General features: G+C 42.6%; 1 protein-coding gene across 1 annotated transcript in view; it reads left to right on the top strand.

Moving 5' to 3' along the window:
- The window catches only part of TRDN (triadin), a 255,364-nt gene that overhangs the window by 151,070 nt on the left and 78,920 nt on the right, over nt 1-25,374 (top strand). Inside the window, exons 12-19 of the mRNA XM_069974192.1 lie at nt 3,223-3,282; nt 5,588-5,644; nt 14,568-14,627; nt 17,385-17,447; nt 19,649-19,708; nt 23,300-23,359; nt 25,001-25,060; nt 25,290-25,346. Coding sequence (XP_069830293.1) covers nt 3,223-3,282; nt 5,588-5,644; nt 14,568-14,627; nt 17,385-17,447; nt 19,649-19,708; nt 23,300-23,359; nt 25,001-25,060; nt 25,290-25,346 — 477 coding nt within the window. The remainder of the gene's footprint in view (nt 1-3,222; nt 3,283-5,587; nt 5,645-14,567; nt 14,628-17,384; nt 17,448-19,648; nt 19,709-23,299; nt 23,360-25,000; nt 25,061-25,289; nt 25,347-25,374) is intronic.

The following is a 25,374-nucleotide window of genomic DNA, read 5'->3' on the forward strand; positions in this document are numbered from 1 at the left end:
GTTGTACTCAGGAGAACCTGCGTTACAAATTTTGGAGTGCGGATTCTCTCATGTTTCTTGTGAAATTGAGAAATTTCAAACTAAACGAACATATTATTGGAAAAATTAGAGTTTTTCATTTTTACTGTCTAATTTTAAATACTTTCCTCTAATACCTGTGGGGTCAAAATGGTCACCACACCCCAAGATGAATTCTTTGAGGGGTGCACTTTCCAAAATGGGGTGACTTTTGGGGGGGGGTTCTCTTCTGCGGACACTACAGGGGCGCTGCAAATGCACCTGGCGCTCAGAAACTTCTTCAGCAAAATCTGCATTAAAAAAGCTAATTGGCGCTCCTTTCCTTCTGAGCCCTGCTGTGTGCCCATACAGTGGTTTATGCCCACATATGGGGTACTGTTGTATTTAGGAGAACCTGCTTTACAGATTTTGCGGTACTTTTTTTCTCTTGTTCCTCGTGAAAATGAGAAATTTCAAACTAAACGAACATATTATTGGAAAAATTCGTGTTTTTCATATTTACTGTCTAATTTTGAATACTTTCCTCTAATACCTGTGGGGTCAAAATGCTCATCCTACCAAAAGATGAATTCTTTGAGGGGTGTACTTTCGAAAATGGGGTGACTTTTAGGGGGATTCTGTTCTGAGGACACTACAAGGGCTCTGCAAACGCACCTGGCGCTCAGAAATTTCTTCAGCAAAATCTGCATTAAAAAAGCTTATTGGCACTCCTTCCCTTCTGAGTCCGGCTGTGTGCCCATACAGTGGTTTACGCCCACATATGGTGTACCATTGTATTCAGGAGAACCTGCGTTACAGATTTTGGCATGCTTTTTTTCTCATGTTCCTTTTGAAAATGAGAAACTTTAATCTAAACGTATATATTATTTGAAAATTTTCATTTTTGATTTTTTACGGCCTAATTGTGAATACTTTCCTCCAGCCCCTGTAGGGTTAAAATGCTCATTATACCCCTAGATTAATTCTTTAAGGTGTCTATTTTCCTAAATGGGGTTACTTATGGGAGTTTTCAGGATACCAGACTTCTAAATCCATTTAAAAAAAGAACTGGTCCCTAAAAAAAATCAGTTTTGGAAACTTTCACAAAATGTGATAATTTGCTAATAAATTTCTAAGCCTCATAACACCCTAAAAAAGTAAAATATGTGTTCCAAATTATGCCAGAATAAAGAGGACATATCGGTAATGTGATTTAATAACTAATGTATATGCTAGGACTTCCTTTTTTAGAAGCAGAGAATTTCAGAAGTTCATAAAATGCAATATTTACTAATTTTTCATGATATTTTGATGTTTTTCACAAAAAACACACAAAGTAGTGACCAAATTTTGCCACTAATATAAAGTGCCATATGTGACGAAAAAACAATCTCAGAATCGCTAGCATACATTAAAGCATCACTGAGCTATAAGCGCATAAAGTGAGACAGGTCAGATTTCGAAAAATGAGCCTGGTCATTAAGGACAAAACAGGCTGCGGAGGCAAGTGGTTAAGCTGTGGATTAAACCTCTGTGTCATGCACCACCTCCTTAGGCATTTCCTAACACAGTGTTCCATGAAAAATAAAACAGTTTATTTCTCTTCACTGTGTCATAAAATAAATTGCCCTCTGGGTTTTAGTGAGATGTTTCTTTTGTGCAAAGCAAATAGGGGAATTGGCTTTAACCATATTATAACAATGTTAAAACATCTCTTTTGGCAAATAAATGTCAGGTTGTGCAGTAAAACTTTTGCCAATAAACCTAGTTTCCTATTTACCCCTCATCTCTAATAAAAGTTAACCTTCTTCCATATCCCAGAGTGTCGATAATACGATTAAATGCAGGTAACTTGACTCGAGGGACTAAATGGCAGTTAACCTCGTTGAGCGTCCCCAGCACATATGGTATAGGGGCACAGAGAAACCACATACAAAATCACAATAACAGTTTAACATTAAGAGCAATGAGCAATAATTCCATGCGGAAAGTATCTAGAAATGTATTGCTTTATCTATTGTTAAGTTGGTCTCCTGTAAATATTACTTGTACTTATTTTCTATTAAAATGTATTTTTTTTATTCTAGATTTTATTGTAAATTCAAGCACAAACATAAGTATACAGTATAGCCTTGTGGGTCATTTAAAGTCAAACAAATAACACATTAGAGTGTGTGTGTGGGGGGGGGGGTTATCAAGACTGGAACCTAGGGATGAATGGATAGACATGAATTAAAAATGAGGTGGTCAGAAGTCCGTGAAGGCTGCATAGGCCATCTCATTTATCACAAGGGGGGAGGGGAAGTTGTGACAGTACCCTACTCCTACTGGGGTGTCTTCTCACTTCACTTGCAATCAGCCAGTCAGCAGCTGAGGCAGGACACCTCTGTAGTCAATGAATGACTTATGGTCCATTTACACTAAGCGATAATTTGCCCACTCGATCGTTTAACGATTTTGAAGCAACAATTTGGTTTTTATAATGATCAGCGTTTAGTCCAAGAGATAAATCGTTAGAAAAATCGTTATTGCGATAATTTTTAAGATCGCTTAGGCCCATCTCACACATAGGGTGAAGAGACTGTTTACACAAAGCTATCTGCAAATTTTTAGCGAGCGACCAACGAGAACATGTTGAGAACATGTGAAAGATTACAATGAATGATTTCTCGCTCGTCGATTGATCGTTCGCTGTGTTCACACAAGCCAATTATCACTCAAATGTGATCATTATTGAGAAAATTTTAACGGTAATCGTTCCGTGTAAACGCACCATTAGTGGAAACTGTACTCGGCCAATCAGCATCTGTAGCCGTGTACCACCTCAGCTGCTGATCGACTGAGGAGCTCGGGACTGTAAGTAATTTTTCCTGTTTGGTTAACCCTGCCTGTGTATGTGTGTGTGTGTGTGAGGGGGAGGGGGGGGTTGTCAGAGCTCATGGTGGGTGAATGGGGGGTTATACTTACTGTCTAGAGCAATACCAGAGAATGATCATTGCATCAAAGCCAGATTATGAAAATCGGCTAAAAATTTTCTTTTTCAAAGAGCCTTGTGGATATCTCAGTGGTGACAATGCTCAGTTCTAACCAACCCATAAGCACTGAAATCATGTTGAGTACTCATGAATCATAATACTGTTGTATTGTAAAATAATAGCTGAGTGTAGCTCCAAATGCCAAATAGACATTCGAAAGCTATTGAATATATTTACCTCTTTATTGTAGCTGCCGAAAAAGAGAAGCCTGATACAAAGGAGAAAACTGCCAAAAAGGTGCCAGCGGCAGGTATGTAGATAAAATGTATATGTATATACAGTATTTTCTCATAGATATTGTACATACAGCTGCTGCCAGACTTCAAAGTCCCTATTGCTCCCCGAAGATCTGCCATTAGGAAGTCAGGAGGCCACCAAACATATCAGGCGGCCAATCCACATGTATGTGAATTATGTTCAGCTATCACAATCCCTGCATTTGGTATAACACAGTATACTAGATTTATCTGTTGTTTTCTTTAAAAAAAAAAAAAAGAAAAATTAACTGCAGAGGAATCAGGCAGTTAAAATCCAACATGCTTGATCCCTCATTTCTCCAGCATCTTCCTAGAATTAAAAGGGTACTTTGACGATTTTTTTTTTCCTTTTAAATTAACCAGTGTCAGACAATTATATAGATTTGTAATTTACTTCTACTTTAAAATCTAGTCTTCCAGTACTTATCGGCTGCTGCATGTCCTTAAGGAAGTAATGTAGTCTTTTCAGTTTGACACAGTGCTCTCTGCTGCCACTTTTGTCTGTGGCAGGAACTGTCCAAAGCAGAAGCAAATCCACACAGAACCTTTCCTGCTCTGGACAGTTCCTGACATGGACAGAGGTGGCAGCAGAGAGCACTGTGTCAGACTGGAAAGAATACATCACTTCCTGTAGGACATACAGCAGCTGATGAGAACTGGAAAACTTTAGATTTTTAAGTTGCAATCAGCTACAAATCTATATAAGTTTGTGACATCAGTTGATCTAAAACAAATAAATACATTTAGCCAGAGTACCCTTTTAAGACAACATTGAGGGTTTTCTAAATGGAAATTTTATAGAGACTCAATTTATTATAAAATAAATTATAATTTACCTTTGAATAGCTACAGTAAAGCTTGTATATGAGATGAGAACTCTAATATATCTAATACACTAATACACTAAGGGCCCTATTCCACTGGACGATTATCGTTCGCATAATTGTTAACGATTAACAATCTCATACGACCGCTATTGCGAAAGACCTGAAAACGTTCACTCATTTCCATGGAACGATAATCGTTACTTATGATCGTATTTGCGATTGTTTTTTCTTCGCTATTTCTTCGCTATGGCGTTCGTATCTACTGCGAACGACCGAACAATGTCTTATTCAATGCGAACGATTTGCGAACGTTTTGCGAACGATCAACAATAAAAATAGGTCCAGGTCTTATAAAGCGATCAACGATTTCTTGTTCGGTCGTTAATCGTTAACTGCATTTCAAACGAACGATTATCATTTAGATTCGAACGATTTAACGATAATCTAAATGATAGTCGTCCGGTGGAATAGGGCCCTAATACTCTTATACAACTTTTAGAGGTTTCTTATAATACTTAATGTTATGTTAAATAAACACTCCAGGAAAAAAAAGGTACACTTTGTTATAGCTAGTGAAGGGCTTGACTCAAGTACACTGAAAATTATGGGCAGCTCACTCATGCCCAGAATTAGGCATCACAGTATATATATATATATATATATATATATATATATATATATATATATATATATATATATTTTTTTTTTTTTTTTATTTTTTATTATACTTTATAATATTGAGTATTGTTATAAATGTTAGTGCACTGTTACACTCCGGTACTTTGGGAAAGTATATTAAGAGTTCAGGTGTTCCCATGTTTAGCAATATGGGATATGGGTTTTTTTTCCCCCTTCAGAATGCTTGCCACCATCTTTTCAAAGAAAATATACATTTGGCAGGAAAGTTTCCACTAAGCTCAGCCATCTGGAAATGATAATGTTAAAAAATCTGGAGTCCTCATTAAAATAGTCTTTTAAACTTTTTCCTTTCTAGACCCATCATAAAATACTGTAACTTATACAAAGCTAAAAACTAGAATGTTATATCTAATTCTCTATATAAAATATATCTGCTAAAATATTCAGTAGTTCTTTTCCTACTTCTCCTGTCACTATAAACATTGCAGCATAGCATACCCCTTTACTTTTATATTCATTCTTTAACTATCTTTCAACAATCTTTAACTTTCATAGCTTTCAAAATATTTTCATCAGACTATGATTATAATATTGATACTATAATGCATAAATGGGGATGATTAATAAAACATGACCAACATGTCAGCTTATCTATGGTGTGTCCCAGAAGTCACTTGAGGCATGTAGACAGGTGTTTTTTTTTTTTGTTTTTTTATTCTGGAAAAGATGATTGACAGGTATAATTACTGTGCCCTGGCCATTAGGCCATGAGAGATCTTAGATTCCTTCAACTAACGTTATACTTATTACGACTATATCTTTTTTATTTCAGCTGTAGCAAAAGAAACACCTAAAAAGGAAAAGGCTGAAAAGAAACCTGTAACCAAGGGTTAGTAGCCAGCAATATCAGTTGCTATGTACTGTACAGCTCATATGTTCTGCAAATAGCTCAGGAAAAAAAATCTGCACATTCTCTAATATCACACCTGATAATCCAGTACAATCTGTTAATATGGCACTATTTCTACCTCATAATATTTTTGTGTGATCTAATAATCCAGAATGTTGAGTGTACTCCTGAACTGTTCGGGTTCAGAAAAGTCCTCTAAACCTGAAGGCTCAGCATTTGACTCCCGGCAGCTGGAGAAGTTGGATGGCACCCTAGGGCTGCAAGGAAAAAATGGATACAGCCTTTGGACCATTTACACACTCTATTTTTTGATTAAACAACGGCCGGTATTGCAGGTTTGATCGACTTCACTACTATGGAATCCCGGCCTGAGTGTAGACACATTGGGGGAAAATTATCAAGCAAAAAGTTGTATTTGTTGGCCAGATGCGACTTAATTTATTTGCAAATGGACGTTTTGCGAATAAAATATTTGCATCTGGCCATCTTACGCCACCTTCGCCAGTGGAGCGTGGAGGGGGGTGGGACGGGGGACGCGGACTCTGGGTCTGCTGCATTTGTCATTTTTCTAAAACCTACGCTGGCATAGGTTTCAAATTTTCTACATGTAGAGGCTCTGTGATATCTGGATTTATGTAAAGGCAGCGCGCCTCTACATAAATCCCATGACTTCCGGAGCTGCTGGGACATTTTTACGCCAGGCATAAAAAAAACGCCAGACTTAATAAATGTCCCCCATTGTATACACTCCGACCGGGATTCCTTGTGACTGCACAGGAAACTGGCATGTCAATTTTGTGCAACCGCTATTCGGTGGACAGTGGCCACACGAAATAGACTGTGCAGACAATGTAAAGTCCGTCTCCAGCTGTACTTTACATTGTCCTCTATCGGTAATTGGAACGCGGGCACACCTGAATGTGCTTGCATTCTAGTTAAAAAGAAGTGATGTTCATCCCGCCGATACTGCAGTACCAGCTGAAGTGAACTTTACAGACAGCATCCATTCTGTGACACGATCATGTCACAGAATGGCCGCTGTTATACAGTGTCTGAACGTGGCCTTTGGCTGCATGCATGTTTTCCAGGACTACCTAGGGCACCATCTAACTTCTCCAGCTGTATCCATGCTGTGTCCAGGCTGTATCCATGTTTTTCTTCCAACTTTCTATCCAACTTCTCTAACTGCCAGGAGTCAAATGCTGAGCATTCAGGTTCAGAGAACTTTTCCAAACCCAAACAGTTCAGTAAGTCTGCTCAACACTATCCAAAATGTTTAATGTTCCAGAACCTGTATGTGTACTATATGTAAAGGTAAAAGGCAGGATCTAAACTTTATGACTTGTTCACTGAAAATAAATTTTCACAAATTCAGTTCTTAAAGGGATGAGGCCAGTGCCAGATAGCTCAGAAATTACATTTAAACATACAGAAGCTGATGTTCCTGAGCCTTGGATTGCTCTAATTTCCAAGCTCTATAGAGGCCTTCAAGCATCCACTAAAGACTTATCTAACCTCCTTATTCCCATAATCTGCCCTTTAATCTTGACTGACTGCAAAGCGAAAACTGTCAGATGATGGTGGTGGTGGTAGAAGGCTAATGCTGATCAGTAGGGGTCAAACCACTATCCATAGAATGGAGGTAAAATGTCCCCCTGGATGAACAGAGTGCACCAGTCATGTGTGGCCAGTATTATTATTATTATTTTTTGTGCATATTGGGCTTCAGAACATTGCCGAGCTCTAAGCCCTATTGGGAATAAATAGAGCATTGGCTGTGAACGTGCAGGAGACAGATCGCCACTGATCACCATGGTATCCTAATCATGTAAATAGGAAATAACATGAGCTAGGGATACCCTTTAATAATTTATAACTTCTGTGTTTAGCCAGGGCTGGTCTTCCACCTGAACACAGTCTATACAATATGAAATAAATTCAATTGCAATGTTTTGGCCAATTCTGGCCTTTGTCAAACCAACAGAAGCAGCAGTCATTTTGTGTTTTTGCTATTTGGTGAGGATTACAATTGGCCAAAGCTTTTTTTTTTTTTATAACTGTTTATTTATACATACAACGATCAACATTAGTATAAAGCCATGACACAAATACAAGACGTCTCTCAGACAGAATATCGTTGCAATACTATTGTAGCACATAGACGTGGAACTGCGCCGTGGAATTTCGGCCTCAAAAGTCACATGTACGCATCCCTACTCGTCGGACCCAGAAAGTCCAGGGGTGACCAAAGGTGAGAGATTGTCCGGTTAGGGACTCACAGGGGTATCTAGGCCGATACCGCCAGTGGGCGCTCTGAGAGTAGTTGTATCTGTAAAAAACTGTAGCGGGTTCAGTCTGTGAGCACAACAACCTGGGCTCACTAAATCCAAACAGAACTATAAAAGACGAGACAAAGACACAGACAGACATGTAAGGGAAGAAACATTAGGGAGAAGTGGTGGACCTAAATTTGGCTACCCAAGGGTCCCAAATCTTGGAGAATTTCTCTATGGTATTGGCATTCAAGGCGGTCAAGTACTACATTCGCCTAATCTCAGTCATTTTCTGGATGAGTTGTGCCCGAGTGGGAGGTTGAGACTGTTTCCACTTGGCCGAGATGGAGCACTTGGCAGCCGTGAGTATGTGCAAGAGCAGTCTCGCAGCTGGCTTACGCATTTGTTTAGGGGGAACATTTAGCATACAGCTGGCAATGTCTAATGGGATCTCCACCTGAAGCACCTCCCTAACTAGGGAGCGGACATCCCGCCAGTAAAATACCAGAAGTGGGCATTCCCAAAAAATGTGCAGAAGTGTCCCCCTGTCCCGACCACACCTCCAGCACGTGGGGGGCGTCTGTGGACAGATACAACAGAGGAGGTCAGGTGTGTGGTACCAGTGTGCAAGTATCTTAAACTGGTTTTCCTTGAAACTTACGCAGGCAGAGGACTTTGCTGCCTGGGACCATATTATCTGCCACAAACTATACGGGATCGGCCTCCCCAAGTACGTTTCCCATTTTGTCATGTATCCATGAGTTGCCTCCGGGTCATCAGATGGAGGAGTCAAGTAGTCATATATCACAGATATGAGACCCCGAGTATTCCTGGTCACTCTACATAGATATTCAAAGGCAGAAGGTTTGGGAAAGGGTACAGTTCCACAAAGACCTCTGACCGCTGCCCGTAGTGTCAAAAGGTGAAAGTTTGCAGGGGGAGAGAGAATTTGTCTCTAAGTTTCGGGAAGGGAAGAATTGTGCTTTTGAGTGGGTCTACTACATCTGCATATTGAAATAGTCCCGCAGCCAGCCAGGGAGCTATGGTGTCAGCATCCAAACTCCCAGGGATTTGCGGGTAATACAGAAAGGGCTCAAGCAGTGAGGGAGCAGAGTGGAGTGGGGCTACTGCTTTGCCTCCGTCCAGACTGCTCGCCTCATAGGGCCTAACAGGGCACCGCCAAGTAATATTTCCTTAAGTCAGGAATGCCTCAGCTCAGCCTATCAAAGGCTTTCTCAGCGTCTAAGCTGAGGAGAAGGCCAGAGGATTTGATCCGGTTCAGCACCTCTATGAGGTCTATCGTGGGTCTCGTATTGTCCCCAGCCTGACGGTTCAGTACAAAGCCAACCTGATCCTTGTCTATGAGACCCGGCAGGAGGGCCCCCAGTCTATTTGCGAGCAGTTTAGTGAAAATCTTCAAGTCGGCGTTTAGAAGTGAGATTGGTCTATAGCTGCTGCAGTCTGTTGGGTCTTTGTTAGGTTTAGGGACTACTGTAATGTAAGAATCTAGCATTCTGGTTGGTACGGGGGTCCCCTGCAGGAAGGAATTATACAACTCCAGTAGATGTGGGGCTAGCACCTCCTGGAACGTTTTATAATAGGAGTACAGCAGACCGTCAGCTCCCGGAGATTTCCCATTGGGCAGTTCCTTTATAGTCTCCGTGAGCTCCTCCATGGAGAATGACAAATTCAACGCGGCCAGGCTCTCGTCGCTAGTGGGCAGGTGGCAGGCCAAAAAGTAATCCTGTAAACAACGTTCACGGGCCTTTGGGTCCCCTGGGAACTGGGATGGTAGGGAATAGAGGAAAGTGTAGTATTCGGCAAATGACTCCGCAATCTGAGCAGGGTCATAGCTAAGTTCACCTCCCCTTTTTTTAACAGCAAAAGGGGCAGTCAGCGCCGTGCTATCCCGCAACTGGAAGGCTAGGAGAGAGTGAGCCCTATTCGCCTTCTCGTAGTATTTGTGCTTCGTGTATGTAAGCAATTTTTCTACTTTTAGGACCGCTAGGTCTTTGAGGCGGGTACGGGTTTCCACTAGCTGTTTCAGGATGGAGGTGGAGGGGGCGGCAACCATTTTTTCCTCTAGAGAGAGTATCTGTGCGGCAAGATCCAGGGCCTGTGCTTGGGAATCCTTTTTCATTTTAGTGGAGACTGAGATACAGTGCCCCCTCAGGACTGCCTTATGGGCTTCCCATAGCACGGCCTGGGAGGAGACACTCCCAGAGTTCATGGAGAAGTATTTGCGTATACATTCCTTAAGGGAATCCCTCTGGGCAGGGGTTTTCACCAACAGCTCGTTGAGTCGCCAGTGGCAGACCCGACATGGTGAGGTAGAATCTTTGAGGTCTACTGTAATGGGTGAGTGGTCTGACCACGTAATACCCGTAATGTCCACAGCAGCTGTGAGACGTAGGCACAAGATGTTTCCCAAAAGATAGTCGATACGCGTATGCATCTCATGAGGGTGCGAGAAGAAAGTGTACTGCCGCTCAGAAGGGTGCTGCACCCTCCAGAGGTCAAAAAGTTCGTATCGCCTGATCAATTGGCGAAATTTTTGGGACTGTAGGAGTATAGGTTGGGGCGTTGGGCCGGGTAGCACGGTCAATCCCCGGGGAAAGAGGGACATTAAAGTCTCCCCCAATGAACAGAATCGGGGAAGCCATGTCTGCCAGGAGTCGAGAAACTTTAACAAACACCTTCGTTAAAAAGCAATCTGGCCTGTGTTGGGGCAGTAGAGGTTACAGAGAAGTATTGGGGAGCCCCACAGAAGGCCAGTAAGAATGACATATCTACCGGATCATATCTACCGGGGTCAGAGTCAGTTTGAGTGACGGTCAAAGGGCATAGTTTGGAGATCAGAATGGCTACGCCTGCTCTCTTTTTGTCAAGGGTGGCAGTATGCACCGTGGGGTATTGAAAGTGGGCAAATTTAAAAGAGCATGAGCTATCATGATGTGTCTCCTGTATGAAGGCAATATCTGCCTTAAGAGATTTCAACTCTCTAAGAAGCAAGCGTCTCTTCACATTTAACCCTTTTACATTAAAGGTCACTAGACGCACCATGATAGCCAGTGGGGGAGGTGGAGTAGTGTAGTCACCTGTGAGTTTGACATGGAGGTCAGAGAGCCCTGCGCCCGGAGCCAGGAGCCAGCAGCGCCGATTGGAGATCCACCTACGAGACCTATGGTAGCACCTTCGGGGGGGGGGGGGAGAGAAGGGAGGGGAGGGAGACAAGACAGACAAAAACAAAAAGAAGAAGCAAACCATTAGTAACATTGAACTAAACACAATCCAAATGGATCTAACTGTCAACTGTGGTAGGACAGTCGCTGACTGGGCCATCAATAGACTCTAGTGCAAAACTTCTGGGTGAATTTGTCTACCCCAAGGATCCACAATAGGGTCCAACGGGAGCGACAAAGTCCCTGTCAGGAGAGGGGGGATCAGAGAAGACGCCCCTGAAGGAGTACGCCAAAATGTAAGCAATCAGACCAACCAGCTGCCGGGGGGACAGCCAACAATTTAGAGATAAACATTGCATGATAAAAAAAAGGTGCATCAACAAAATAGAGTAACATTAACTAGCATTGAACCTGAAACCAAATATCAAAAAGGGTAAGGAGGACCTAAGCATAAATGGCCATAGTGGGAGTTCACAGTCGCGGTTGCCTACGAGAGAGTCTATTTTCTGGCGGGGAAGATGGGTGGGTAATCCGCTTTCGGCGTGCTCCCATTCGTTCCCACACCGGAGGAGGGGGTGGTCTGGCAGGCAAAAGTTCCCAATTGGGGAGATCTGGAATCGGGAGCTCGAGGGAATCACAAAATCGTGGGAGATCAGCTGCACTTCGCAGTATTGCGGACACCCCATAATAGTGTACATTCAAACTGAATGGGAAGCCCCAACGGTACGGGATGCAAGCTTCCTGCAGGGTACGCAAGAGGGGACGTAGCAGCCTACGTCATTGCAAAGTGACCCATGAGAGGTCCGGTAGGAGTTGGACCTGGTCTCCCACAAAGCTGATGGTCCTCTGATTCCTCTCAGCTTGCATTATAGTTTCTTTAAGCGTAAAGTCAGTTATTACATCAGCAGATTACATCTCGTGGCTGGGCATTGGTGCCCTAGGGTCTAAGAGCTCTGTGAGCTCTATCCATTTTCACCACATGACCCGAGGGAGCTTCTAGAATCTGGTTGAATAGGGCAGTGAGTGTTATTTGTAAGTCCTCTCCTTGAGGCGGCTCTGCAAGGCCCCTGATCCTGATGTTATGTCTGCGTCCTTTATTGTCCAAGTCCTCTAGATGTTTCTGACATTCATGTAGGGCCTCACTCTGTGCCTGCACTGTTTCTTGCAAGTCAGCTATGTATGCTCTGGTGGAATCGTGGTCCTCTTCCAGAGTGTCCACCCTCTGCCCAATATGTTGTATATCCAATCGTAGGGCCGCTATTTCACCCTTACAGGCTGCCTTCACTTATGTATGAGAGATTGAAAGTCCTCTTTCGTGGGAATATTTTGCAAGTAAGCACGCAGGGGGGGAGGCAGTGCCCTGTCAGCCTCCTTCACATCTGAGGGGGAGAATGGGGAAGATCCCCAGGCAGATGTTTGCTCCATACCAGGCCCAGTCATGTTGTTTATATGGGGTCCCACCCCAGTCAGGGACCAGGCCGGTATCGGGTTCTGTAAGCCCATGGGGTGGGGAGCCCCTCTCAGTCTGTTCTGCTTAGTCGGTCAGGGGGGGAGAGCGGAGAAGGATCGGGAAGAACAGGAGGCGTCATCCACAGTGGCTGCCTGTGGTTGCAGTAAGTCTGTGTCCCTAGAGGCAGTAATGGCCGCCGTCACGTGGTGAGCCTGGGTAGTAGGACTCCCGGCAGGAGAATCGTAACTTTCCGATGTGGCTAGGCTGGGGGGGACAGCTCCACTGCCTCCAGGGGGGCTCTCAGGTCACACTCCTCCTCACCTATGACCTCCGCATGCAGTCAGGAGCCGGCCGGTAGCTGCGTCTGGGCCATCTTGCTGCGCACCCCTACCTCATGTCCCTCCGTAACCGTCGGGTTGGGTGGGGGGAGTATGTCAGACACCAGAGGGGCCGTCCGGTCAGGCTCTCTCTCACCTGCCAATCCGGACTGCAGATGGAAGTGGGTCGGTTGCAGCGCATGGGGCGCCGGCGCCATCTTGCCCTGAGTCCCGGTCGGGTCCCCCGCTAAATAGGCGTCTAGCAGTCCCGCCACGACTACTCCGGCAGCCGAAGTCTTCCTGGGGGTCTTTTGAGTGCTCCTCTTCCCCATGGCTCCAAGTCAGATGCTTTCAGGCGGGCTATGCACCGTTATTCTGTGTGTCTTCGCCGGAGCTCTGCAGCACACGTCCTCTTAGCTCGGCATCTGGCTCCGCCCCCTCATTGGCCAAAGCTTTAACCTTTTCCTTTTTTTAAAAATGGAAGTTAAACAAAAGGAAGTTTTTTACTTTATTATAAACTTCAGTAAATTGAATCTTGTCGAGGAAACGTGTATGTTAGGTAATTGCGTACGCTCAGATTCCTCATATTTTGGCCCAGGTTAGCTAATGACCAGGGCGTATATTAGTTTTCAGTAAGCTGCAAAAATCATGCCTTTGGTTGCATTAGTCAACAACATAATCGCTTAGTTGGGGTGGAAATACATAGTCATTATCAGTCACTGCACATTGACATATTATTGAAGTGATTCATTGCCCTTAAACGTCAACTATGTTTCAGCATGACTTCCCAGCAACTATCCAGCACTGACCATAGTCTTATATGCTAACATGTGCTGGCTCACTCTATGTAAACAATTTTGGTTGGATTTCCCAAAGACCATCTCCTCCCCCCATTTTGGGTAGATCCCCAATCTGTGGTGTGACAGCAATACACATAAAAAGGCTATTTGTTTACTCATTTCTAAAACTCCAGAGGAAAAAAATCACATTTCTTTTAGTCTTTCTAGCGTTTAGTCACTTTCACTTGGAAAAATGAGCAATCCTAATAATACATTTACATTAGGCAATTGCAGTAAGTGCAGATCCCTCATATATTAGTGCAGGTTAACTAAAGGTCAAAGCATATGTGCTTTTCGGTAGGCTTCAATAATCATGGCCTCCGTTGCATTAGTCCAGCACATAATTGCTTGCTTGGGGTGAATCTACATAGTATATCAGCAAATCCTCATTAACATATCTAATGTATGACATTGCCGAAGACCAATTCATCATAACTTTAATTCATCATCAAGGAAACGGCAAAATTGGAAAGAATTCAAGTTAAAGTGCTGTGATAAGTATTTGTCCTCTATTATTGTAAATGGGCCACACTGTAGGGTGCTTGATCTTTAAAGCAAATGGTATATTAGTTCTAGAGAGCCTAATCACCCAGGTTTATTTTGCATTATTACTACACCATTCAAGCAGCACAGTTTTCCAGTTCTTATATTATCAAAGTAAACATGTGACTTGCTACAATTGCTGGGAGGTTTGGTTGTCTAGGTAGAAATTTCATGATTTTTTTTTTCTAACTTTAGCTATTATAGAGACATAGACGCCACATGAAATGATGATTTTTAGCCTGTTGTAGATATTGTAGTTAATATTGTTACACACACTTGACATTTTTTTTTCCTTCAGAAACAACAAAAGAGAAGCCAGAGAAAAAGGAAAAAACCCAAAAGAAAGACCAAATCAAGGGTTAGTATTGGTTATACAGTACATGTATATATTAGTGTTGAACAAGTAGAACATAGTGCTTGATATGGCATCAAAGTGCTCAATCGAGCTCGATGCTTCACCAAGCACCTTGTGGTGCTTCAATGACTGATGGCCGAACAATCTTTTGTCCATCAGTTATATCTCCCACCTACTGCAGTAACCTATTGCATTTTTTTGTTCAAATTAGTGTATATTTTGGCCCTTGAAGGGATTTTTAAACATTGTACCTTCAAGGTACAAAAATTTGAAGCTAAAAATGCAATAGGTTAACCAGATACCCTCAGCTCTGTCAATCAGGTGGCACCTGGTTAAATGCTCAAGTCCCCTGTTTATTTCAATGAAGTTCATTACTTAAAGGGGTATTCCAGGGAAAATCAATAATTTAGCAAAGGAAAGGGTTAACCAAGGTTAACACTTTCCTAATATACTTACCTGTTGTTTTTTGGCCCCCCAAGGAGATCTCCGGTCCGGTCACGTGATCTTGCAGCTTGTGGCTCGGATCCTCTTCTCCTTCCGGTTCGGTGACGTCACCCAGCCGGCGTCGCTCTCCGTCTCATTAGCAGCAGAGCACTGAACCCTGACTGGCTTGGTAGCGTGCAGCCAATCAGGGTTCAGTGCTCTGCATCCCCACCACGCTTCAGAGTGGGGGTCCCCTGAGGCTGCAGTAAATTATCAGGGGTCGTCGGGCTCAGTGCCGGTCACCAGTTACATGGGCCGTCACTGCACTACAGCAGGTGAATGCGGGGTCTGGCGTCAATCATCACTCCGCAGAACCCCCTCCCCCCCCCCCTGCGTCAGCAATGCCGACCGAGTCCCGGGAGGGGATGTGGCGGGCGGCATTACTTCATTCATAGCTACCAGACACCCGGCTGCCCGCCGCATCCCTTCCCCCCAGGGACTCAGGGTCGGCATCGGTGGGGAAGTAATGTGTATCGGCTGCTGATCCCCCCCGGCCCCCCCTCCCTGTGTCCCTGTCAGAGATCACTCACCCCCAGAGCGTGCTGCTGGCCCCGATCTCAGCACTGGTCTCAGGCACCTGTACTCAGCTGGCAGGCTCTGTGTGAGTGAGGCAGGAGAGATTTCTGTCTTGCCCCGTACACAGACCCTGTCAGCTGAGTACAGGTGCTTGAGACCAGTGCAGAGATCAGGGCCAGCAGCACGCTCCGCTCCGGGGGTGAGCGATCTCTGACAGGGACACAGGGAGGGGGGGAAGTCCTGCAAAGTAATATGTATTTGCTGCTGATCCCCCCCGGCCCCCCTCCCTGTGTCCCTGTCAGAGATCGCTCACCCCCGGAGCGCGCTGCTGGCCCCGATCTCTGCACTGGTCTCAGGCACCTGTACTCAGCTGACAGGCTCAGTGTGAGTGAGGCAGGAGAGATTTCTGTCTTGCCCCGTACACAGAGCCTGTCAGCTGAGTACAGGTGCTTCAGACCAGTGCAGAGATCGGGGCCAGCAGCACGCTCCGGGGGTAGGGGGGAGCGATCTCTGACAGGGACACAGGGAGGGGGGGCCGGGGGGGATCAGCAGCCGTTACACATTACTTCCCCACCGATGCCGACCCTGAGTCCCTGGGGGGAAGGGATGCGGCGGGCAGCCGGGTGTCTGGTAGCTATGAATGAAGTAATGCCGCCCGCCGCATCCCCTCCCGGGACTCGGTAGGCGCAGTGATGATTGACGCATTCACCTGCTGTAGTGCAGTGCCGGCCCATGTAACTGGTGACCGGCACTGAGCCCGACGACCCCTGATAATTTACTGCAGCCTCAGGGGACCCCCACTCTGAAGCGTGGTGGGGATTCAGAGCACTGAACCCTGATTGGCTGCACGCTACCAAGCCAGTCAGGGTTCAGTGCTCTACTGCTAATGAGACGGAGAGCGACGCCGGCTGGGTGACGTCACCGAACCGGAAGGAGAAGAGGATCCAAGCCACAAGCTGCAAGATCACGTGACCGGACCGGAGATCTCCTTGGGGGGCCAAAAAACAACAGGTAAGTATATTAGGAAAGTGTTAACCTTGGTTAACCCTTTCCTTTGCTAAATTATTGATTTTCCCTGGAATACCCCTTTAAACTTGAAAAATGCTTTTTTTTTTTTTTTTTTATATGGACAGAACAAAATGCAACTGTTTAATATTGTTTAATATAGTTTCTATAGTTTTAATAACGAAATATTTACTGATGTATTTGTATTTTTCCAGCCACAACCTTTTTTTTTTTTTTTTTTTTTTAAATTGCTCAGGCACATGGAGTTAAAGGGTAGACATACTTACGTTCTGAACATTCCATTAAAGGAGTACTCCATGTTTTCTTACTTATCAGTTGTTATATGCCCTACAGGAAGTTCTGTATTCTGTTCAGTCTGACACAGTACTCTCTGCTGCCACCTCTGTACATGTGAGGAACTGTCCGGAGCAGTAGCAAATTCCCCTTGGTCTGGACAGTTCCTGACATGGACAGAAGTGGCAGCAGAGAGCCCCATGTCAGACTGGAAGGAATACACCACTTTCTGCACACGGCAGCTGATAAGTACTGGAAGACTCCAGATTTTGAAATGGAAGTCATTTACAAATCTATATAATTTACTGACACCAGTTAATCTGAGAATTTTCCCCCTTTGGAGTACCACTCTAATCTATAAAATATATATATATATATATATATATATATATATATATATATATATATACAATGGCTATAATAACCTGATTCCACTTTCTTCTCTTATTTGTCTGATTACAGTAATTACCAAAGAAAAAACTGAAGAGAAGGAGAAAGCAGAAAAAACCAAGGCACAAACCAAAGGTTAGTTAATGTTACTTTCTATTTTAGGGACAAACAAGGCCAGCAATCTCCATGTCATTGCATTCAGCAACCTTTATGATATATAAAGTAGAATTTATTAAGAGTTTGTACAGCAATTACCAAGCAACATTTTTATGCTGCAATTAATCAGAAGAGGATGCTGAATTAAATAAATTGTAACTGAACTTAAATACCCCAACAGTTTAAATAACTGCATGCCTCAAAAGATGTATACGTGCAAAAAAACTGAGGTATTAACTAAAGAAGACGGGGGTTTATCCTCTCAGAAAAATGTAATTTTAGGATGTAAATAGAAGATGGCTTTAAAGGGGTTGGCCACTTTATAGTACAATTGTTCAGTGTACAGTATTAGGCCATGTTCCCACTCTGTAAGAGACAGGCCGTTCCATGACCAGCCGGTTCACAGAGCAGCCAGTGTCAGAAAAGATCATCCTGGACGTTACTGCAGTACTGTCTGGATGATCTTTACCACCCTCAAATTCGTATGCGGGCGCATCCGTGCACGCCCACATCAGAATTCCCCACTGCATACAATGGAGCGTGCGGCTGGAGCCACACACTCCATTGTGTGAACTGATAGGACTTTCTGCAGCTTGTCAGTTTCTTGCGGTGCCGCTAGGGATCCTGGTGTGTGTATACACTCCAGCCGGGATTTCATATAAGGCAGCACTACATAAGTTCCGTAGTAATCACTGCCGATAACTACGGAACTTACATAGTGGGAACATGGCCTTAGTAAGTACTGTATACTCACTGTATATACTTACAGCAGCTCCCTGTATACCTCATAGAGCTAAAATCAGACACCCGTCCTCCAGGCTGGGCTGCCCTGCTCTGTGGTAAGTCTGTTCATAAGATGGCCGACATGTAAGAACATGTGACCATGCTCCGCCCCCCAAGTGTCCACCGTAGGCATATAAAGGCTCAGTGTTGGACACTTGGCGGTGATGCATGGTCACATGCTCCTTCATGTCAGCCATTTTATGGACAGACTCTCCACAGAGCAGGACAGCCCACCCTGAAGTAGGGGAGTCTAATATTAGCTCTATGAGGTACATGGGGAACTACTGTCAGTAAGTGCAGTGAATACACTTACTGTACTTATACTGTACACTGAGCAATTATACTATAAAGTGGCCAACCACTTTAATAATAATCATATTTTTTTCTGTATAGTATGCATCCAAATTTAGAAGGAGGGAGGAAATAAGAAAAAATTATTCTACTCACTAATACACTCACTATACGCAAATTAATGTAACAAGTAAACAGTAATTGCTATAAAAACCAAATATGCTACAGATGTGCACTAATATTTAGGATTGCAGTAGATTTCACAATTATAAGAATAGCATAAACCTAATAACATAACATCCACGGATAAAATACCTTCCTGTGTCTCCTATTTAGCCTCTTACACTGGCTATAAACATTAGACTGGTTTTACAGAATCTATTTATTACAATCACCAATGATCTAACATGTATAGAGGCAGCCTGACAGCCCTCCATCCTCAGACATTGATGGTAAAAATTGATCTCGTTGAACTAATAATATACACTTAGTCAAGGGTAAATGTTTATGGACGAGCTGGGAGAAATAGCTGTTTGCCAAGCGAGTGTTTGCCAATTTGTTGGGAATAGAACATTAGCAAGTAGCAAAAAAAAAATTACAGGGCAAGCAGGAGCCGGTGATGCATCCAGCTCCAGAACACCACTGCTTACACCTGCTTGTGTGTGTTCTGCTAATAAGAGAGAAACTGTGATTTAAAGTGAAACTGTCACTTTAGAAAACTTTTCAGAATAATCTGGCCTGTTTGAATACATTAGGAGTAGCACTATTTTTGACCATTATATAACTTGTATATGGTATTTTCAGGGTCGTTCTTATTTTTGGAGACACAGAGTATGCCCCTATACTCACCGTATTAGTAGTAAGGCACCATACTTTATCCCCCACAGTTGTTAGGCTCCTATACTGTAAGTTTCCCTGTAGTTAGGCCTCCATACTGTATACCTCCCTCTGTAGTTCTTCCGCCATACTGCTTACACCCCCTCTGCAGTAAAATAAATATTTCCAAATGATATAAGTTGACAAAGCTCCGATATCTTACCCATGATAAGACTAAATTGGAATTTTGTAAATGTATAAGTACATTTAGTTTCATTTATCAATTATAGTGAAGGCAAAAACAGAAGAGAAGGAAAAAGATGAAAAGAAAAAGAAAGTTCCAGCAAAAGGTAATTTTTTATGTGTAATGGTTTTTAAATGGGAAGTTTTTTTTTTCTTTTTATTGAAGAGGGGTTGAAATACAGTCTATGACCAGCAAGGTGGGGGGACTACAAGATCTAGAACCTATTCTGTTAATAACATTGAAAAAACAATCTAAAGTCTAAAGGTCCAAAGATGGGTTATAAAATTGTAAACGTTTGCATCAGGATGATGGCCACAAGCTAAAGAGATGGAATATAATCTGTTGTGAATCTGAAACAAAATCTGTACATAACTCATGCAAATTTTGCTGCATATTTGTGATAATTCTGCATGCAAAGTATTCAGACACTTATGGAATTGCCCTAATGGGGTGTATGCAGTCCGAGTGCCAGGGGCAGCACTAGCTGTAAATATGGCCCTGTTAAAGTGTACCTGTTATGTTTTATAAGGAAAAAAAACACAGTGGCAAATATATAATTAATAATTGCCTTATGTATGAGGTCTATTTAGATTTTAATATCACGGCTGCAGCAGCCATATTAGTGCCCCACTGCAGTACCCATGCTTCTGCATTTAACTTTGAGCCTATGGGCAGCCCTATGATCAGTTTGTTAACTCAGTGTACAGCCAATGGCTAGTCAGCGTTAAAGGGGTTGTCCAGCGAAAATCTTTTTCTTTCAAATCAACTGACGTCGGAAAGTTATCGAGATTTGTAATTTACTTCTATTAAAAAGTACTTATCATCTTCTGTATGTCCTGCAGGAAATGTTTTATTTTCAGTCTGACACAGTGCTCTTTGCTGACATCTCTGGCCAAGACAGGAACTGTCCACAGCAGGAGAGGTTTTCTATGGGGAATCCCATAGAGGGAGGATATTTGAAATAACAGTACCCTCCATTTGTGGTTATCTAGGCTGAGCAACCCTTCCTATAATGAAACTACCTTAACTATCAGTTCCTCTACCTTTGCAATCAATACAGTGTACTGTATACTGGGGGTAGTAGTACATCTGGGTGACCCTGTATCACTGGACTAGTCAAGTTCAAAGTGTTTCACTGCATTTTGCAGTTAGGGTCTATTACATGGGCCGATAATAGCAGGATCAATACTGTAAATGAGTGCAGATCTGCTAGGTCGGCACTTTTTTACTGAGCCTATTACATGGCCCGATAAACGTTTAGCAAGGGCTGCACGGACATTGTTAGCAAAGTCCGTGAAGCTTTTGCCTTAACAGTTTATATTACCCGTCCATGTGCCCAATCTCCTCCTGTGCTCTGCGGCCAGTGATTGGCTGGGGACGTGGACAGGTAATATTAACTGTTGAATCGTCATCTGTCGGCCATGTATCGCTATCACATGTAGCAATGCACTTTCGGCGGCCAATGATTTAAGGTCAGGGCCTAAAGAAACGATCAGCCAATGATTGTTTCACCGACTGATCGTTCTCTCTATTAAATGGAGCGACAATTGGCCGAATTGGGAAGATTCGGCAGACTACCACTGCGTGTAATAAGGCCCTTGATCTACTCCAGTTCATAGAGTTTTACCTAACAGGGTCATATAAAAAAAAAGTTGTCCATATGTGTTTGTCCCTACTTTTTTCTGCCTTCATAAACAGAAGTACTGTATATAAATGCATCCTAGGCGATCCCTGCAGCTTCCTATATTATCATAAACCATGCAATGCAGTACATATATTTGGGAATAACTGCATCTATGTGGATGGATGGGAAGTGGATTGAGGACAAAACCAAGCTGAGCCTTTGTCAATTTTGCTGTGTCTATATGCACTCGGTAACTTTGGCAGCAGTACTGTATGTTACAATGGTAGCACCAAGTGTTGATAAATTGAGTTCCATTACTTACACTAAATGCCTTATTAATTATGCAGGGAGCAGCTGGCCTTATTTATCTGCGTCCTTGGCTTTTCTATTACGTGTCCAATGTTATAAGTTGGGATTTATTGACTTCATGGTATTTGTAGAAGTATCTGCTGACTACATACATATGGCAAATAAAAGTGATTTCTGTGTAATTGTTCAGCATGGATTTGGATAAATGCATTTGTGAGTAAGGCTTTTATATTTAGCACATGACGCATTTGCTGCATGTTTTATGGACAGGCAGTTAGCAATGTAAATGCAGCATTTTAAATGTCACTATATTAATATAAAGGATATTTAATGCTCAGAATCTGCTTGGAATAATAGAAGACAATATTCACAGAGATAAGTTTATTATTTTTCTCCTTGACTTGTTCTTGGGAGTTTTTAGACTTCTTAACTTATGTATAAAGTGTCAGAAAGTTATAAAGATTCGTAATTTAATTCAGTTTACAAATCTGAAGTCTTTCAGTACTTATCAGCTTCTGTATGTTCTGCAGGAAGTGGTTTATTCCTTCCAGTCTGACACAGTGCTCTCTGCTGCCATCTCTGTCCATGACTGGAACTGTCCCATTGATAATGTTCCCTGCTTTGGAAAGTTCCTGTCACGGACAGAGGTGGCAGCAGAGAGCACTTTATCAGACTGAAAAGAATACACCATGTCCTGCAGAGCATACAGCTGCTAAGTACTTAAAGACTTGAGATTTTTTAATAGAAGTAATATACAAATCTGTATAATTTTCTGATACCAGTTTATTTGAAATAAAAAAAAATCTTTGCGGAATACCCCTTTGGGCAACATTTCTATAGTTCTGTTGTTCTATTGTTCTGGCATCTTTGCATTCTCTGAGATCTATAAAACACACACATACAAAAAAGGGAGGAGTAGAAAGAGGGTTTAAGTCTAGTTTATAGCATGCAAACATTAAGTCATGGCCGTATAGTTGTTAAATCTATAGAGGAATTTTGGCAATTAGTGGAAGATTTTCCAAGGTGTGTTGTGTTCCCATCTCAACAGTGCTTTCATGTGGTAGATCGATATTTGGAGCATTTAAGTGAGCATAGGGAAAAGTATATTGTTATACAAGCGTGGAAGTTTAATAGTAACATAATCATGCTAAATGAACTCACACCGTCAGAATGACAAATGTTTTTATTGGACGGCTGACATTTAAGGGCAAATAACGGATATTATTTTAGAACAACGCACATTGTATGACCGTTTTTTAGTTTTTTTTTAAATAATGGTGGTCCAATAGAAAGTGACCATATTTTTCCCAGTCTTTAGTTCCAACTTGGTGCAAAAATGATGCAAATTAACTAAGGTTGCTATGCCAGAAGTTTGTCCCCACATGTCCTAGAATTGAAAAACCGACATAATTTTGACGATGTGTAAACATACTGTAGCCTAAGGCCACGACCACACAGCAATTTTTTTTTTTTTTTTTTTGCTAGTTGACAGACTTTTTTTTGAAAGGCTGCAATTTTGCGGACAAGCATCTGCCATTATTTTAAGTCAACAGGGTTATTCCACCAATAATGGACGTTGTTTTAAAATACTGTTCGTTGTTTGGCAGTGAAATAACCAACATCCAACTGTCATCCGACCATAAAATGACATTGAGTTGTCATAGCCTACAAGTTACTATGTAAGGACATTAGGTAGATTTTTTTTATTACTCCTTTTGTTGGTTCCTATGATCCCCTCATACATATAATTATGTTGTACTTTAGCAGCAGTAAAGGAGTCCCCTGCAAAAAAAGAGAAAGCTGAGAAGAAAACTCTAAGCAAAGGTAAGATCTATTTCTGCTATTCATAAGATACAAACTTTTTCTTTTCTTTTAATAAGACAACCTGTCTGCTGTCTCCACTGACCTGCATTCTCCAAACCGCAAATTAAACTTTTAGTTATAACGCTAGGATCCCATTACGTCTTTTTTTAGCCGTTTGAGGCCAAATAATGGCTGTTATTTGATAATGTTGGTTGCTATTGCACAATTGATGGCCGTCTTTATAAAATAATGGCCGTTATATTGCCTCCAAACAGACAAAAAAAGCAATAGTGGGAACACAGCCTAAAATAGACCACCCTGTTTTCCTCTTGTTTTCTTGTGCAAAATACAATGTCAAAACTAATTTGCAGGAAATCTTCACAACTTCCAAGGCAACATACATATAAAATACAAACTCCTTTAAAGCAACTCTCTACCCACAATCTGCCCCCCGCCCCCAACCACTTGTAACTTCGGATAGCTGCTTTTTTTAAATCCATGATCTGTCCTGGGGTCCCTTCGGCAGGTGATGTAGTTATTGTCCTAAAAAACTACTTTCAAACTCGCAGCCCTGTGTCAAACTGCCGTGCCCTAGAGTATCTGTGTCTTAACCTTGCACCACCCCTCCGTCCCTCCCCCCCCCCCTCTTCATCATTAGGAATGCTGCTGCCAGGATTTTTCCTATCCCTCTGTAGTGAACACTGCACAGGTGCTTTAACAATCTAGCCCATATGCAGTGTTTACACAGCTGATGAAGAGAAGAATAACTGCCTGGGGCATTCCTAATGATAAAGAGGATGGGGAGGAGGGACAGAGAGGTTGTGCCAGCCTAATGCACAGACACTCTAGACCACGCCAGTTTTACATAGGGCAGCAAGTTTAAAAGTTGATTTTTAGGACAGAACGGACCCCAGGACCGATCTTGGATTAAAAGCAGCTATCTGAAGGTACACGTGGTTTGGGGTGGGCAGATTGTGGGTACAGAGTCACTTTAAAGGGCTAGTCTGGTCAAACTAAACTTTTAATATGTTGCTGCCCTTGAGGAGAACAAAACAAAAGCCTATTTTTTACCTTTCTGCACTTTTCAGGTCTTCTGGCTGATGGTTTCCTCCTCCCCTTCTGAGGCGGACTTGTCTTGCCAGTGACAGCCCGCTCAGCCAATCACTGACTGAGATAGGACAGCGCAGCGACTAGTGATTAATTAAGAGGGCTGTCACTGGTGGAACTAGTTCGACCGAAAAGTGGAGGAACGGTCAGCTGGGACCTGAAGATGACGTCAGACGACACGGGGGAAACGTGTAGAGTTAAGAATAGGTTGTTTATTATGTTCTACCCAAGGACAGCAGCATATGAAAAGTTTAGTTTGAGCGGAATACTCCTTTAAACCATTGCCATTTGACTATGAAGTGTACAAAGACCTATTGCATTCTAATCAGTCTTGCTGTAAATGTCAGCTCTTATTTAAAGAATTAACTTTTATGAATTCTGCTTTCACCTAAGAATAAAAGGCGCAGGTAAATGGCTAGAAATTATTGTTTATAATTGAAAATAAAGCTGCCACCATGATTGATATGAAGCTTTCAGGTGCTGATCTTCTTATCAGTGCCTATAAACAGTCAATGTTATTGGTAACGCATCATATTTTACCTACATATATTTCAGAAACTCCAAAGGAAGAACCTAAAGAAAAGGACAAAACTCAGAAGAAAGTCACTGCAAAAGGTTTGTTAATATCCCAAGTTAGAGAGCAGAAAGAGATAGTCATGTGGACACTAAAATCTACTTTGGTTAGAGCTTGCGGGATTTATTGAGACAAAAGTTTCATGCGGGAGACTTGATACAAAGATGTGCTACGGTACGATAACTAAAATGTGATAGGAAATGTTCATCTCATAATAATATGGCTCATTTCTAATTGCCCATGCATATTTTTATTTCTGTTTTATTCCAGCAATTGTCAAAGAGAAGGATCAAAAGGACAAAACGGACAAAAAAGCTGTTACCAAAGGTAAGCACCATGATAAACATAGCACGGG

Source organism: Dendropsophus ebraccatus, chromosome 6 (assembly GCF_027789765.1).
Source record: "Dendropsophus ebraccatus isolate aDenEbr1 chromosome 6, aDenEbr1.pat, whole genome shotgun sequence".
Taxonomy (NCBI): domain Eukaryota; kingdom Metazoa; phylum Chordata; class Amphibia; order Anura; family Hylidae; genus Dendropsophus; species Dendropsophus ebraccatus.